The 18101-nt window shown below is 41.8% G+C and overlaps 1 protein-coding gene across 2 annotated transcripts in view; it reads right to left on the bottom strand.

Moving 5' to 3' along the window:
• ABCC4 (ATP binding cassette subfamily C member 4 (PEL blood group)) overlaps nucleotides 1–18101 on the bottom strand; it is a 149867-nt gene that overhangs the window by 27159 nt on the left and 104607 nt on the right. For both annotated transcript variants that reach the window (XM_035114283.3, XM_035114284.3), the window contains 4 exons: nucleotides 17577–17768; nucleotides 12769–12924; nucleotides 2232–2321; nucleotides 1704–1876 (listed from right to left, as the gene is read on the bottom strand). In XM_035114283.3, coding sequence (XP_034970174.1) covers nucleotides 1704–1876; nucleotides 2232–2321; nucleotides 12769–12924; nucleotides 17577–17768 — 611 coding nt within the window. The remainder of the gene's footprint in view (nucleotides 1–1703; nucleotides 1877–2231; nucleotides 2322–12768; nucleotides 12925–17576; nucleotides 17769–18101) is intronic.

The raw sequence follows: 18101 nt of genomic DNA, 5'->3' as shown, positions 1-18101 counted from the left end.
AATTGCACCTTCATAAAAGATGCCATTATGGTTGCAAAGATGATGCTAAGGAGGACCAAATAGAAAGATGCTGAGGTGAAGCAAACAAAACAAGAAATTCAAGTTGCCACTACAGCATCTTTTACGATTCGCACTACCATGCCCTGTACTCCACACAGGGAAACAGTTCTGTTGCTGAAACATGTATTACAGCACTTAGGTTAGGCAAAATTACTTGAATGCATAATATGTTTATTTCAAAACAACAAACTCCCAACATGTTAAACTGGAGAAGACATCATAATTCCATTAGCCTGATAAAAGCTATAGCTACCAAACCTTCTTGCTTTAAGCAAAATATTAGCCAATGAAAGGGATGCCATTTTCCTGCGACAGTTTAAAAAGAAAAACCACACAAACAGTAAAGTCCTTTGTCAGAACCTTCACAAGGAACACAGATGCTCTTGCAAGGATGTTATTAAAATGCACCATGACAGGAAAAAATCCATACACAGTGGCCTAGGCTACATCACACCATCATCATCATCATTATTATTGCTATTGCTGCTGCTGCTGCTGCTGCAGTTTGATAAATGCAGTGTTCTGGGGAGTGATCTCAGTGTGCCTACTTTCTGGTTCAAGGATTTGGACTTCGAATCCACAGGTCTAGTTCTTTTGACTATCCTATGAATATCACATTACCACCAGAGAGTGTGGAAAATTTCAAACTCACTCACTGGCTACATTCAGACGTACAGTCAAACCTCGGTTCCCGGACGCCCCCATTATCATATGTTTTGGCTCCCGAATGCCAAAAAAGCAGGAAGTAAATGCTCCAGTTTTCAAACATTTTTCGGAACCTGAATGTCCAACACAGCTTCTGCTTGAGTGCAAGAAGCTCTTGCAACCAATCAGGAGCCACGCCTCAGTTGCCAAACGTTTCAGAAGCCGAACGGGCTTCTGGAACGGATTGCGTTCAACAACTGAGGTTTGACTGTACAGCTAAACCATCATTTAGATGTATGTGAATGAGCCTCAGACTTGAGTGCTCCCCCATTCCCCTGGCACAGCCTCAAGAGTGGAAGATTCTGTTTCCATTTCCATCTTGCTGCGATTTGTCAATATGGGCAAGCTATGGTTCAACTTCACTATAGTTTGGGACACATCAGCTTCAGATCATAGTTCATGGTTTATAATCCTTAGACCATGGTGAAGACTAATCACAGTTCTGGTTATAGGGGAGGGTGGAACTTATGAATTCAAGGTGAAACTATGGTTTAGTGCAGGGGTCAGCAACCTTATTCAGCCGTGAACCAGTCCACCATCCCTCAGACCATGAGGTGGGCCGGACTATATTGGGAGGAGGGGGGAATGAACGAATTCCTATGCCCCACAAATAACCCAGAGATGCATTTTAAATAAAAGCACACATTCTACTCATGTAAAAACACCAAGCAGGCCCCACAAATAACCCAGAGATGCATTTTAAATAAAAGGACACATTCTACTCATGTAAAAACACGCCGGTTCCCAGTCCGCGGGCCGCATTGAGAAGGTGATTGGGCCGCATCCAGCCCACGGGCCTTAGGTTGCCTACCCCTGGTTTAGTGTTACATCAAACTCCAGCCATCTACTTAATTTCATTCAAGAATAGTCTTCTGTAACTAAGTTGATGGAAGATATGTAACAGCACTGCAGGTGGATTATCAGAATTTTGTGCTTACCTTGGGTCCACATTTGCTGTTGCTTCATCAATAATCAATATTTTATTCTTCTTCAGAATAGCCCTGGCAAGGCACACCAGTTGCCTCTGGCCAACACTAAAATTAGATCCAGATTCTGCCAGTTGTGTTTCCAGTTTGCCAGGTAGCTCTTCTATAGCCTCCTTGAGCTGGACCTGCAAATATATATAAGTATGCTGTAAGTAGATTGTCCCTAAAATAACGTAATATCAATTTTGTGCTTCATATTTCACTTCAAATGAAACTCATAATCTTTTGTCTTTTCTATCTATAAAAGAAAATGATAGTCACAAGTGACTAGGAAGGGGCATGCCAACTGTTTACCCAACTTAATATGTACAAGCACCAGAAACAATGTTGGTATCATTCAGATAAGTTTTACTCAGAATACACCTATTGAAATTACTGAGCCTGACAAAGTTAGGTCTAAGCAAAACTTAGCTGCCCAGGAAGCCTTCGATTCTAAATTCATGTTGCAGGTAAAAGGCATTTCATTTATGAAAACATTACCTCTTCCAAAGAATTCCACAGCTCTTCATCGCTATATTCATCAAAAGGATCCAAGTTTTTTCTCATGGTCCCAGTGAACAAAACTGGCTCCTACAACACAGTGGGTTATCATTCAAAACGTTTCTGCTTTGATCATCAAGATACAAACATTGTACACACTTAGCTTTGATAAAGATGCTTCCAGATGCATGAAAAAACCATTGAGGGCAGAACTACATGTTCAACAAACGCTTCTTCTTCCAGGCAACAGAGGTCTGCAAGTAGGGCTTCATCCCTTCCCTGACCATCACGTTTTCTCTAGAAATCTCCCTCCCTGTGACCCAAGGTCTGCTTAGCTGTAGCAAGGTGTTGCTGTTGTGTGTCTTCAGACCACACCCTGGACATATGGCATCCCATAGGAGGAAAAACTGTGAGCATGGAAGAGCTAAACCGCTCTCAAAGTTGTGCTTTGCCTAGAAACAGCAGCCACTGGGATTTATAAAAAAAATTAATAAATTCATTCTGCCCTGAAGAATGCAGGTTTAGGATATGTGAATTACATATGTACAATTTTAAGAAAATGTGCCGATATGCGGCTGCACACTTGCACATGCTGATGCCTTTTACTGTTTTATTATGGAGGCACTCAAGAAAAATTGCCTAAATGATTATATTTAAAGGGAAGGAATCCATTGTCCCTTTTCCCGAGCAACTGGATCAACCTAGATCATTCCTTGTGAAGGGGGGAAAAACCCTTGCCTGCTCGTGCTAGCGAACTCTTCATTAAGGACGAAGATAATTGCTCGTCTGGTTTCACTGCATGGTGAAACCAGGATAAAATGTGGAATGACTGGAGCCTGAGGCAGGATTGGGCAAATAAGGAAATCACTGGCCCCACTCCAGATAAATAATTTTAGCCAAGACTATGTCCTGCTTAAAACTGTGTGCTTCTAAAATACACTTAACTTGGTTCAATTTTATTTCCAGCACAATGCTGTCATGTTTACATGGAAAAGTCCCACTGTGCATGGGCGTACCCAGGATCAAAACTAGGGGGGGGCATGCCAGCCACGCCCCCACCCCTCGATTGGCTGGCAATGACATGGCCAGCATCCCCCCAGGAGGCGTGGTCAATGTCCACGCCCCCCCAGAGGGAAAGGGGCCGTTTTCCAGCCATTGCCGAGGTGGCGCGCTTGTGCTTCTGCCTCGCCCATTCCTTTACCGGGAGCAGTGACTAAAACGAAGCAGCAGCAGGGAAGCTGCCTCCGTCGAGAGAAACCTGGACCTGGACCTGGGCTAACTTCAGCCCACACTCTAGTTGTTGTTCTAGGGGGGGCAACTGCCCCCCGTGCCTACGCCCCTGCCACTGTGTAGAATGAGGCCTCGTCTCATGCTTAGGCTTACAGCCTTGGTCATAACTAATTTGGCAGGATGATGATGATGATGATTTTAATAAATTTATTTATTTGGTTTTTCAAATTAGAATTTTATAATCACATATCCAACATACAACATAAAAACAAGATTCCAAATATTCTCCTGGACTCCCCACCTCCCCCTTTGTGGGTCCTATTATTAATCATTTCATCCTGCATCTTTTATAATTATCCAAATCTTTTCCATCTCCATTATATCCAAAATTCACCATTAAACTACAAGTGTTATCTAATTTAGCAGAATGCGAGCCATCGCTATCTGTCTCTAGACAGCAACGGCAGCCCAGTGACACATCTGGCTTTATATGCTTAATTGTTATTTTTTAAATCCTGCATGGCAGCCTGGGGGAGGGAGGTCAGGATCTGGACCATGGTGGTAGGATGCATTTTTATCCTTCGTCATCAAACACGACAAACCACACACACACACACACACACCCCTTCCCACAGTTATATGCATTGGGTGGCAGCTTCCCTCAAGGTCTGCCTCTCCCCATATGAACCACACCAGACCGTGGTCATCATCTGAGGCCCTTCTTCATGGGCCTCCTCCATGAGACATCCAGAAGTTGGCAACACGAGAAAGGGCCTTTTCTGCAGTGGCTCCCCGTTTGTGGAATGCTCTCCCCAGGCACCTTCATTATATACACATTTAGACGCCAGGCAAAAACATTCCTCTTTAACCAGGCCTTGGGCTGATTGACATCCAATGCCCTTTTAAAATGTGTTGGGGAGGGAGTGGGATTATTGGGTTGCTTTTTGTTTTTATTATGTATTTTGTGTGTGTTTTTTAATTGTGATTTTATGTTGTAACCACTCTGAGACCCGTGGGTAAAGGGTGGCACACAAATTTAAATAGTAATAACAATAATAATTCCCTCTCAAAATGAAATGCCAAGGTCATGCGCCAACCACAGTGAAAGCACACTATGGCATGCCAATGGGAGCTTACCTCCCACTGCAAATAGCAGCTTGTGGGGGTGGGGGTGGGGTGAGAATTGTCAGGATCACAGTACATTGACAGAGGGTTGAAAACCCCTCACTGTAGTCCTATTTTTCCCTGCACCACCTTCCACCCACTCCAGCTACTTGAGGCAGGAAAATTAGGCCAAGCTATGTGTTTCATATGGGACACTTGTGGCGCTGTGGTCGAAACCACAGAGATTAGGGCTTCCCAATCAGAAGGTCGGCGGTTCGAATCCCCGCGATGGGGTGAGCTCCCGTTGCTTGGTCCCTGCTCCTGCCAAACTAGCAGTTTGAAAGCACGTCAAAGTGCAAGTAGATAAATAGGTACTGCTCTGGTGGGAAGGTAAACGGCGTTTCCGTGTGCTGCTCTGGTTCGCCAGAAGCAGCTTAGTCATTTTGGCCGCATGACCCGGAAGCTGTACGCAGGCTCCCTCGGCCAGTAAAGCGAAATGAGCGCTGCAACCCCAGAGTTGTCCGCGATTGGACCTAACGGTCAGGGGTCCCTTTACCTATATAATGTGATCTGGCCCATCAGTGGGTGCATCTGATGAGCAACTCATTCAAAGGCACCCACTGCAGCCTTAGCATAATGGTTCAATACAGCCTATGTATGGTTCAATCATCCATATGTATTTCCTAGTCTTTCTCTTTAAAATGATTTGCCCTGGAAGTTTAATAACCTAGAGAAAAATAATAATAGAAGCATAGAACTGGTCATCTAGTATAGCCCCCTGCAATGCAGGAATCTGAACTGATGATTAAATGCCAACAAGATTCAGGTAGCTACCAGTATTTTGATTTTAATGTAGGGTTGCCATATTTCAAAAAGTAAGAACCTGGACACCACAAAGTTTTTAAAACAACATAAAAAAAACACGCCGGAACAAAGTGTCACTTTTCAGAACCCCACCCCACCCACCCCCCAGAAATCAATTTCGCCTTTGAAATCCCACATATATGGCAGCCCTATTTTAATCGGCTGGTATACCAAGCCAAGTTACATGGCACATCCAAAGCTTTTTGCATACAATATTTCTAAACTACTTCTGTCACGTTATAAACACACTTAAAATCAACACAGACAGAATAAATGTACATTATAATGTAGATCTGTGTTTTCTTTTCAAATACAAAACTATGAAATAGGTTTTTCAGTAGTGTCATTTTTATTACGGAACCTGTTGATCAAAAGCGTCCAGCAAAAGCATTAAAAAGACTGAAATATTACAGTCTTCTTACAAAAAGCCCCTATTTTATTAAAACAATACTTATTATATTATGCTATTGGGTGCAAGTTGAAATTATTGTTCAGATGATTCTCCATTTCAATCTATTTTTATAGGTTGGCAAAATGGGAAATCTGAATTCATAAAATCTTCACAACTGTTATAAAATTATAACAGCGCACATGTACTGCAACAGTAGATAAGGATAATTTTAATTACTATTTCTGACACAGATTGTTATATTAAAATTGCCTGTTTCATGAGAGGAAGTTAATAAGCCAAACCTGTAAATAACTGTAAATTACAGTCGGGGAAAGAAAGAATACTGCATCAAAAGGCTGGTGGCGAGTAATACAAGTTTCATAAAATCATATCCAAAGAACCAATTAGAAGCTTAAGCAGCATTATTATTTTTCTGGCAGATGGTAATCTCAGAAACGACCTGTAAACAGAATTTGGTTAAAATCAACAGGTCCGAGATTCATTTCTGTAGTTAAAACAACCAACCATGGTTTGGTGATTAGCAGCACCCCATAAGTTCTCCCATTTGCTGCTTATGAGCTGGTTCTTTTATCCAATTCCTGGTTTTCACCAACCACAGTTTGCTGCGATACCCAAACTGGCAAGCTGCGATCAGCGCCTTGCCTCCGAGCCCTAATTTGAAACCAGAGTTTGAAGTGGAATCGCAAACCATTATCTTCAGGCAAGGCATTAATCACAGCTCGCCAATATGGGTGATGTACCAAACCGTGATTTGGAGTTTATGCTGGAACTGAGCCACCTGCACTCAAGAACGTGCAAGCTTTCAAACTTATATTCAATGGAACGTACTAAGTTCTTGATAAGATGGTAAGTAAATGATAGATCCCTTGAAATGATGCTTCCCTGAAAGAAAACTTGCCTACCATTATCCCTCTTTGCAGCCATGGGAGAGTTTTGTGGGGCAGGGCAGTTTTCTGGTTGCCACCTGCTTAATTTCAGAAGCTGTCTTGTATGGCGATGGCTGAAAATGGGCATGCTGAAATGGAGGCACATAGCCAAACCACAAAAGATCAAAGCCAGCATTTGAATTGTGCCTGGAAAGAAACTGGGAACCAGTGCAGGAAACAAACTGGGAGCCAGTGCCAACCTTTAAAGCCCTAAACAGCCTCGGACCAGTATACCTGAAGGAGTGTCTCCACCCCCATCGCTCAGCCCGGACACTGAGGTCCAGCTCCGAGGGCCTTCTGGCAGTTCCCTCGCTGCGAGAAGCCAAGTTACAGGGAATCAGGCAGAAGGCCTTCTCGGTGGTGGCGCCTGTCCTGTGGAATGCCCTCCCATCAGATGTCAAAGAGAAAAACAGCTACCAGATTTTTAGAAGACATCTGAAGGCAGCCCTGTTTAGGGAGGCTTTTAATGTTTAATTGTTTTATTGCATTTTTCTGTTGTAAGCCGCCCAGAGTGGCTGGGGAAACCCAGCCAGATGGGCGGGGTATAAATAATATATTATTATTATTATTATTCAGAAGATGTGTCACAAGCACCAGTTAAATCCTGACTTTAGCATTTCGAAGCAATAGTGTTTAGGAACAATATTCAAAGGCAGCCCCGTGTACAGTAAACCACAGTAATCTAACACACATTTTAACAGAAGAAAGGGCTATTTCTATGTAGGAGGGGCCTCAGCTGGCATGCCAGCCTAAGCTGGTAAAAGGCACTGCATACCACAGAAGTCATTTAGGCATCCAGAGAAAGAACTGAATTCAACAGGGCAACTGAACTACTCATCACCCTCATTAAGCCATTACTGACTCTGGACACCTGCTCTGCACCACCCAGATTAAGAGACATGGGTGCTGTGCACCCTTGGCAAACACCGGCAGTCCAAATTTTCACTGGAGACTTTGAAAAATCCTCCTTTGTGTGCTTCCTCCTCAAGAAGTCCAGAGGGTGGCAACACAGGAGAAGGGCCTTCTCTGCAGTAGCTCCCCGTCTCTGGAATGCTCTCCCCTGGGAAGTTTGCCTGGTGCCTTCATTATGCACCTTCCTTTTTAACCAGGCCTTTGGTTGATCTGATGACATTCTATGCCCTTTTAAAATGTGGCTCTTTGGGGGGGGGTGTTATTGGGTTGCTGTTCTTATTTTGATTATATATATTGTTGTTTTTATGTCAATCTTTTCCGTGAACCACCCTGAGACCTCTGGGTATAGGGCAGAATAATAATAATAATAATAATAATAATAATAATAATAATAATATAGAGACACAACACCCCTGTGCTGATATGTTTCGCCATTGCTCAGCCATAGTTCAGGGCCCAGCTGATGGCAGCCAGAGCTAAGGCATTCTTCACGGTGCCACTCATACCATGGAATGCCTTGCCAAGCCAAGTGTTGTCTGGTACAGTTTTAGGCAGCTGGGCAAATGTGTGCTTGCTCGAAAAGGGCCGATTATTTTTATGTCTGCTCTTTGGCTGTGCTGAAATCATTACTGTGTGTTTTAGTGGGTTTTATTATTCAACTTAACCGAAGAATTCGTTTACATATGAAATATAGTTTTAATACTTGTCTTGACTTGCTAGCTCCCTTGAGTTCTTAAAAAATAAAACGAGCAAGATGTAAGCTTTAAATATAAAAATGTAAATAAAGATTAAGAGACCAGGAGCGCATGCTGACTTACACTCTGCTTCCCTGGCCTTTCTGCAACATCTCCCTCCCTGCCTTTCCAGCAATACTTAGGGTTTTGTGAACCAGCCCCAACCACTGGTTTCACACCAAAGAATAGTTTGCACCAGAAACTCTACAGCAAAGAGGCAAGGAGAATTTGATCAAGAGAGAACATGGACAGAGTGTTTGAGGATGAAGAATCACTTCGTGCAGTTGCTTCCAACACACCTGATATTGTATTAATTAATAAAAGATTGCACAATTTAGCCTCGTCAGCAGTTTTCAAATCCCAACACGCAAAGGTTACTTCCTTTTATAAACTCCTAAAAGGGGGGGGGGAGAGAAAAGTCTCTTTTCACCTGCAAAGTAATTGTACCCACCAGCCTTTAGACACTTGAATCTCCCCAGGGATTTTAGACTAAACCTTTACTTACAACTGGAAAGATAGAAGTCAAAACACTTCTTATTTTGTCAAACTAATTGTACACTCATAACAAGAAGCCCGTGTGTCAACAATGTATATAACAGCAAGTATCTCAAAGGATAGAAAGCAGACTTAGCTTCGGAGAATATCTCTGAGCTCTTAAATGTATTTCCCCCCCCCCCCGTATTTTACAATGCAACTCCCACCTGAAATAGCCTGGAAAAGGTCTTTCAAAACCCTGCAGCCTTTGAATGAACTGATCACCGTCCATTTTCAGGAGAAAAGAACATTGTGCAAGCACAAAGGCAGAAGAATTTAAGTCCATGTAAAGTCCTTTTTAGATACAAAAAGGTCACCAACTTCACTCAGAAGCGCTACTGTGCATTAATGAAGCCTTCAGTGTTCAGAAACAAAAAAGGGAGGCTGCATTAGGCTGCAATCCAATTGTACGTATTTGCTAGTAATAGCATACCTGCCTCTTTCTGTGCTTTCCATTCTCTGAACAGAGGGGGAAAGAAGAATAAGCCAAAGGGGGCTTTTAGAGGGCCATTCTGCTCACTAAATTTTTTACCATAGTGCATTAAAAAAACAAAACAAAAAAACCTCTTTATATAAAAGGTAATTACTGCGCATGGCTCCCAGCACTGAGTTTGTGACACAGTCATGAATTTAAAAAACACACATGAGCAACAAAGTGTTGAGGCAGGAAAGGAGCAACCCAGCTTTCCATTTTACTAGGGAGAATGTAGCTATGAATCCACCCCAAATTAGGTCATTTTCTTTGGGCTTGTTGTAGCCGTGCTTCGTAAACAGATACATGCCTCACGCCAAATCATCATAAATGTCATGAGCCTTACTTGTGGGAAAGCATGTTCTGACCCCAGAATCCTGCTCTTCCCAGCCCTTCTTTTACCTACAGCTCTTAGCACACAGCTAGTGTGTTATGAGAGAGGGTCTTCTTCCCCGCTACCTCACCGGTCACTACTTCCCATCTCTCCCAATTTCTTCACCTCTCCCAAGTCCCTCTCCCTTGTCCGGAAATGGATTTCTAAAATGAAGTCACGCTTTGAGGAGGGAGTCCCCGCCTTCACCCATCCCAGATGTTTGATGTTTGGAGGTTTATTTGGTCATTCCGTGTTGAAGGAAAATGACCAATCTTCCTTCATGCTATATCAGAAGAATCAGAATCAGAAGAATCTTTATTTGCATCAGCCACTAGTCAAAGCAATAAAATAATAAAATAAATTAAAATGTAGCAAAGGTATGAGGTAAAAACTTAATACATTTCAGAGCTTTACATCAATAATCAAATAACAGATCTTATTCTAATGGCCCTGCTGAAAACCTTGCAGTTTTTGCCGTCACCTGATCATCTTGGTCTGCTAAAAGAAAGGCACAGTAGCAATGGTTGAGCGATGCAGCGTGGACAGTAATAGAGGGGTAATAACTTCACTCCTCAAATCTTTAGATGTATCAGAAGTTCTTGGCTTAAGCTACAAGACACTGAAACTGGGTTCTGGGAACATGAAGTCTTGCCTAGAACCTGTGCGATTTTTCTCCCAACCAAATAAACATTTGGTCCTCACCACAGCTCTCGCCTACAGTCCAAAATCTATGATTTGAGAGCAAGTTCATAGATACTGCCCCTGATGACCACAACCACGTTGCTAAACTGCCACCACAAACTGAAATGAGCCAGTATGAAAACGCTGCCTGGGTCATGTTCAAACGCAAATGCTTTTCAACAGAGGCAGTTTGCACAATCTGATGCAATACTGAGGGCTCATCCACACTTGTTTTTATCCCACACTTTCTGGGATTTCTAGGTCCATGTCCAAGTGGGTTTCGGTGTGTGAGTGTGTCCCCACCACTTTCCTCAGGAAAATCTGCCATTTATCGCTGAATCAGAACAAACAGCAATTCACAGAAACCCCTATTGCTATTTGTACCGATTCAGTAGTAGCAGATTTTCCCAAGGAAAGTGGTTGGGACCAAAAACAAAACAAAAAAACCCTACTTGGACATGGATATTAAAATCCCAGACCTCAATGATGCTTCTTGTTGTATTCAGGTGCAGATGCCCAAGTATGAAATCCAAGCACCAGTTCCAATGACACATGCATCTTTTACTCCAAACTTTCTGAAGCCGTAATTGGGATATGTATGGCTAAGCCCGTTTTCATGTATCTTCCCGAGAAAAGCAGCACTTGAAATGTGTGCACATAATTCAGCATTTTCATTTTGGTATTTAACACCTGGTTTCAGAATTCTGTTTAGACAGCAGGAACTTTCTGAGTTCACTGTTTAGGTCCGGGTAACCTCCCGTCAAAAAAGGTTGATCAGGGATACCGAAAATGTACAGAACTAGTTCAAATATTTGTTGGAAATGCAAAGAGAAGGAAGGCACCTTTTACCATATGTGGTGGAACTATAAAGTGCTAAAGGAATATTGTGATATATAATGAGTTGAAAAAAAAATGTTTAAAATAACCTTTCTTAAGAAACCAGAAGCCTTTTTGTTAGGAATTGTAGCTGCAGAGATTCCCAAAGAACTGAAAAGGCTATTTATGCACGCTACAACAGCTGCAAGAATGTTGCTCATCCAGAGTTGGAAAGACAATAAGATACCCACGAGGGCAGACTGGCAGATGAAACTATTGGACTATGCAGAGATGGCAAGACTAACTGGGAAAATCAGAAATCAGGAAGATCAAAACTTCAACAGAGAATGGGACAAATATAGATTGTATCTGAAAGACCTTTTGTAAACACTTGAACTCTTTGGCAGGCTTTAAATAACTCTTGCAATGAGACACAGACTTTGGATATAACAGAGGGCTGTAAATGGGATGTACGGAGGGGAGGAGGGAAGTCCTAGGATTCGAAAGAATATTGTGTTAAACTTTAATATTCGCTAGACTATTTTTCTGCGAATGAATTTGCAAAAAAAAATAGTTGATCGGGGAGGGGAGGTACAAAATGGAAGTCACTCAAACCTCACACGTCAAATGCCACACAGAATGCAGAAAACTAGGCAAAAGCGTTTTTCTCATCATGGAAATGTTATGACCCCAATCTGGAGTTACGATCCTTCACTTTTCTTTTCTCTTTTGGCAACTGAAGAAGAAGTGGCTGCCTTATTTTGAAAGAGCTGTGGAATGATGAATGACATCATGGCTTGGTCTGAGTCGAAACAAAAGAAAAAAATAAAAGAAAAAAATTCCTTCAGTAGCACCTTAAAGACCAACTAAGTTTTTATTTTGGTATGAGCTTTCGTGTGCATGCACACTTCTTCAGATACACAGGAAAGCTCATACCAAAATAAAAACTTAGTTGGTCTTTAAGGTGCTACTGAAAGACTTTTATTCAGTTTGTGGGTAGGGATGGTCAAGATGCATCACAGCAACTTGGCCTGCAGATTTTTAGCCTTTTCATATATCTGCATGTTGCTATAATTTCTGCTCCAACGTATCTTGTGTGTTGTCTCCCCGCCTGCAGAATACAGCACCTTTGCCTACAAACTAAATTCAATCTGCAATGATAACTAATGACTGCAAGCAAGCTACTTGGGCATGGCAGAAACACAGATAATGAAACAGTTGAAATAGTCATAATAATTTCACTTCATTTTCAAGTCAACATTCAGAGAAAAGAGGATTAACATGTGCAAAAATAATATTAAAAATGACTGGGGGTGTTGTGGGGGGGGGGTGAGAGAGAAAGGACCAGAACACTACAAAAGATTCCTGCAATGCTACCAACAGGGTGCAGAATAACGATAAAGAAAATACTACAAAAACCTAGACTTTCCAGAGAGTGCTGGACCTCTATAATGTACTGATACACAAAGTAGACCATACCTGAGGTATGATTGAAATTTTCTTCCTCAAGTCATGGAGTCCTAGTTCTGATGTCAAATACTTATCAATCCATATTCTTCCTTGGGGCTCAGCCAGCCGGAAAAGAGCAGCTATTAAAGAGCTCTTTCCAGCTCCTGTTCTTCCCACAATTCCAACCTGAAAGAAAAGAAACAAACACGCAAAAGAGCTAAGCCATGAACAGAGCATTTTTCTAAAGTGCTGCTCACAATTACCTTGCATATTTTTAGTACTTGGTGGGCAAGATCGACAAGCCAGATAACAGAAGACAAGGCAGCAAAAGAAGATCACTATAAATAAACATTATTTTTAAACAGTGCCAGTAATACCTGAACATACTTGAGTGGTATAAAGCTACTGTCATGCAGGGCCAAAGTAATATGGATAAAACAAAAGCGTTTCCATTAATAATATCTACCATCTACTTCATTTATTAAGATTCCCGCCCTTTCCCTTAAGGCATAACTGTCTTGTCTCAGCTGTTAAAATTGATCTTAAATTTTAATGCAATTTTATATTTGTTTCTAAATTTATTGTTGCCTGCCCTAACCCTTCAGGGATGGGGTGGCTTATAAAACATTATTAACATTTTCTTTGGGATAAAGGAATAACATATCCTTTCTCTAATCTATCCTCAGAGCAAGTCTCATGGGTAGGTCACTGGCTTTTCCATTAAAAAGGGGGGGGGGGTGGAGACAACAAAAATATTAACCCAAGACTTCTGGATCAGAATATGAGGTCAGCTATTGGAAGTACGAAGTCCACGGCACCAGCTAGACTCTCTCAGAGGTCCAGAGAAGCCTGGGACACTTCCAGCTTTTAAGGCTTCTCACCATTATATACAGGTGAAACTCGGAAAATTAGAATATCGTCGAAAAGTGCATTTATTTCAGTAATGCAACTTATAATATTTTATTTTTCTTTTAATTTTTACAAATGCTTTCTTTGGGAAATTCCACAGTAATAAAACAAATAGTTACATTAATACAAAAATAAACATCACTATTACATTTCATTAATTACATGAAGTGCATGAAAATTACATGAGTGCTCACTGGAAGGACAGATCCTGAAGCTGAGGCTCCAATACTTTGGCCACCTCATGAGAAGAGAAGACTCCCTGGAAAAGACCCTGATGTTGGGAAAGATGGAGGGCACAAGGAGAAGGGGACGACAGAGGATGAGATGGTTGGACAATGTTCTCGAAGCTACGAACGTGAGTTTGACCAAACTGTGGGAGGCAGTGGAAGACAGGAGTGCCTGGTGTGCTATGGTCCATGGGGTCACGAAGAATCGGACACGACTAAACGACTAAACGACAACAATTACATTCCATTTATAATTGACCCGCCTAACGACAAATAATTACAATTACAACAAATAAAGGCTTGACATATCTTGCTTTGCATGTCATGCATCTATCTCATACTGTATATTGGTTTCACCTTTTAAGTTGCATTACTGAAATAAATGCACTTTTCAATGATATTCTAATTTTTCGAGTTTCACCTGTATAAAGCGGTACTTCGACTTCTGAATGACTCGACGTACGAATGTTTCGAGTTACGAACGGAGCTCCGTCCACCATTTTGGATGCGGCGCGAATAGGATTTTTTCGGCTTACGAATTTTTAATAGGGGTTGTTTCGCCTTACGAATTCCGTCCTCCATAGGCTTCTACTTACAATTTTTTCGACTTACGAAGGTCCGTTCGGAACGGATTAAATTCGTAAGTCGAGGTACCACTGTATACAATATATAAATCCATGACACAGAAAATAATTCACCGAAAAGAGCAGGGAACTGTGAGTGGTTTGTTTATAACATCAGCTGATCTGAGAGGACATGTTCACCGCAGCCTAATATTGTGCCATCAGAAAAGACACTGTGTATATATTTTTATTAACTCTTTGATATGACAGAATCTATAACAACAAAAACATTTTAGCAGGCAGAATGCGAAGATTAGCAGCACTGGAGTGATGCTGGCATCAGTGTATGGGCAGAGACTAGCAGAGCTGTTCTAGACTGGGTGAAGAGGCAACCATCCATTCTCCCCCAGTGTGAGAGTTTGGGTTTTTTTATTAAGCCCACTTCTAGAGTCTAAAATTACCTTAAGGCACCAATGGCATAGACCAGCCTTGACTTGGGGCAACTAATTCTGCCTTCCTCTCTGTATCAAAAGTTTGCATGAAGGGTGGCTGCTCTGGGTTTATTTCCTTCCAGTTGGAAGTATTCAGAAATACATACAGTATATGCCAAAGTGTGCTACAATAAGCCAGTCATTTGTTCCCCTCCTGGAATTGAACCTTGGAAGAATGCAAACACATCTCGGACCCTGAACCACTCTCGACTGCACCTTTCACACACACACCCCAAAGGAGGAGACACTGCATGTATTTGGCTGTGTACTCTCAACCGTGTGAGACAAAGCGCTTTTTAAAATAATTATTTCGCTGCTCTTTCAATTTTGCTGCTGGAAAGCGAAGCAGATACTTAAAAATGTGCATTTTTACAAGGAGCAGAAAGACAGAGGTGCTATGACTTCCGAAAGAGCGTGACTTCCTTCAGAAGCAAATATGAAAATAAGAAAGCTGAATGACAATAATTTTTTAAAAGGAAGAGCAAGGAAACAAAACTGTGCAGAGTTTGGTATTAGAACAAAAGAGTTCAAGTGTTTCCTCTGATGTCACTGACGTGCAGAAGTGCATTAGCAGCATGAAAGCATTTTATAAACATTGGTACTTAAAATAAAAATGCAGCTGCTATGCTCATTGTCAACAATTCCTCTTTCAGGCTAGCACCCAATGAAAAAGAACGCACTGAGCCATGTCGGGGGGGAAATGCTTTGTCGTTTGGGGTAAAGTGAGCTGCTAATGGCAACAGGGGATTTAGGTCTCTTACATCGGCTTGCTTTACACTAGCGTCTTGTGCACTGAATCACTCCCAAAGTTAGATTAGGGAGGGAAAATAATAGGAGATGAGCTTGACAACAAGAATCTCTCCCAGTTCCCCATCGTGATAAGGCAGTCCGTAGGAAAGGCTTTGGAGAAGGTACAAGTGAGAAAGGAAAACAATCTATACAGTTTGCAAGAGGTGCCACTATTGCAATGGTGCCCTTGAGATCTGTCTCTTGGTGCCAGCAATGCCTCTGTAGTCCCTGCCCCACTGCCTCCTGGGCCATGAGTTGGTGAAGGTGGCTAACTTTGTCTCACTTGCTCTTCTAGCATTATGCATTTTCCTAATCTGAGATTGATTCTACGGGAGCTGAATGTTGGAGAGAGATGGTGCAGAAAAAACACTTGTTCAAAAATCTGAATGCACCCCTGGGCCTTAAAAAAAGGTTGACAGCTCCTGATAATATTAATGCTATACTCAAGGCACGTCAAACCTGCGGCCCTCCAGATGTTTTGGCCTACAACTCCCATGATCCCTAGCTAGCAGGACCAGTGGTTAGGGAAGATGGGAATTGTAGTCCAAAACATCTGGAGGGCCGCAGGTTTGACATGCCTGCTATACTCTGTTAATAATAAAATAATAATAGCAAGGATAATGATAATGATAGACTGCATCTCTACTTTATGATGGCAAAGAAACAATAACCCTCCTCTTTTAGCAATGAAAACGTAAAAGAAAACCAAGCAGACCAAGAAATGCAGGCAGCACTGAGCCACTGCCTAAGCAACATATTCTCTCTCTTATTTCTCATCCTTTATTTTGTTTGTTTCTTCCCGTGAAATGCAAATCTTCTTATCCGCTATTAGAATGGCTTATTACCCCGGCAAGTGAGCTGGGCCCAAAGGCAAGTAGGAGTATGAAAGAGATAAACAGACGCACTGCATAAAAACCTCAAGAGCTTCAACTCCCACCCAGCTTGTTCCCATGAAGTCATCTCTCTGCAAATAAAAGACAAGCTGGAAAATTTTTCGTAAGGAAAATCATTCTTTTTCGGAAATCAATTGGGAGTTACGGTGATGAGAAAGCATTTTAGATATACAGGAATATGTGGTCACCAGAGGTGCCCAATGGGGCATCTAATATAATCCACAATCCAAAAAAAGGTTATCTTACCCCTAAAAATCCCCACTATGAGATGTTTATCCAAACTGTTTTTGAATTATTTCCAATGAATGGGAATTCATAAGCTCCCTATTCAATTACTGAACTGCTCTTAAGTCTCTACTGCTCTACTTTCCTGAACTTAAAACCCACTGCTCCTTGTCTGTCCCCAGCAAAAAGAGACGCATAAGTGATAGTCCTCTGTTCTGGCATTCCACCACACACACACACACACACCCAAAAAAACTTATATAATCACACAAGAGAAAATTGGTAGATCTGTTTTGGCTTACAATACTCTTAATTTGTATCCAGTAAAAAATGAGGCTTTTTCTACTGATGCACAGAGTCTTTTCAGGATTTCCTTTCCATGAGTAGTCCCATGGATGGGTGCAGACCCCAAAGTCCCCTGGGGACTCTGGAAGGGGCCTTCCAGAGCAGCAGTGATGCACAGAGTCGGTTGTCAACTAGTAAAATTAGCCATTCTCATAAGGAGAGAATTAGGGTCTTGGGGAAGAAAAGCATCGCATTGAGGGAAACTTTCACTTAGAAGGGACCCATTTCTTGGGGGGATGAATGTCTATCTAGGAGGCTTTCCCCATAGGTTCCACCCACAGTGTGTAAGGACAGAAGCTGGATCCCAACATTTGTAGGGTCACAGGTTCACAATGCCCAGATTACATGACTCTCAAGATCCATTTTACCTGGGTGACCAAAAACCAAAAAATGTACCTTTTCTTTTGACTTCACTACAGCAGACAAATGTCTCAGTACCAAAGGACCATCTATGGTGTAAGCAAAGTTCACATTTTCAAACACAACAACACCTTCGCTTGGCCAATCCGGTGGCGGGCGCTTGTTTGTCTCCCAAGGTGCTTCCTTATCAAGTTCTGTATATTCCAGGACTCTTTCTACTGATATCATCTGGAACAAAGCAACAAATCCAAATGCACATCAACAACACTGTCTGCAATTACAGAAGCTGATTCAACGACAATTAATTTTCTAGTCACCAGGATTGGATTCACAAATCCACAACTTCTCTTGCAACCTGAATGCTTTGGTTTCCACCACCCCCTCCTTCCTCCATGATTGTACCAGCCGGTGCCATTGTTTCTACCACTAAGAAAGGGCAGGAAATGATGGTTTATATGGTTTCCAAAAGACTTTTGCCACTTCTCTTGACAACTGTTTCCAAATTCCTTAAATGGATGAAACAATGATGAAATTATCTTTTCATTAACCCACTATCTTTTA

This window comes from Zootoca vivipara, chromosome 4 (assembly GCF_965207765.1).
Source record: "Zootoca vivipara chromosome 4, rZooViv2.hap1.1, whole genome shotgun sequence".
Lineage (NCBI taxonomy): Eukaryota > Metazoa > Chordata > Lepidosauria > Squamata > Lacertidae > Zootoca > Zootoca vivipara.
The sequence above is the reverse complement of the archived record's forward strand: the minus strand, read 5'-3'. Positions and strand labels throughout refer to the sequence as shown.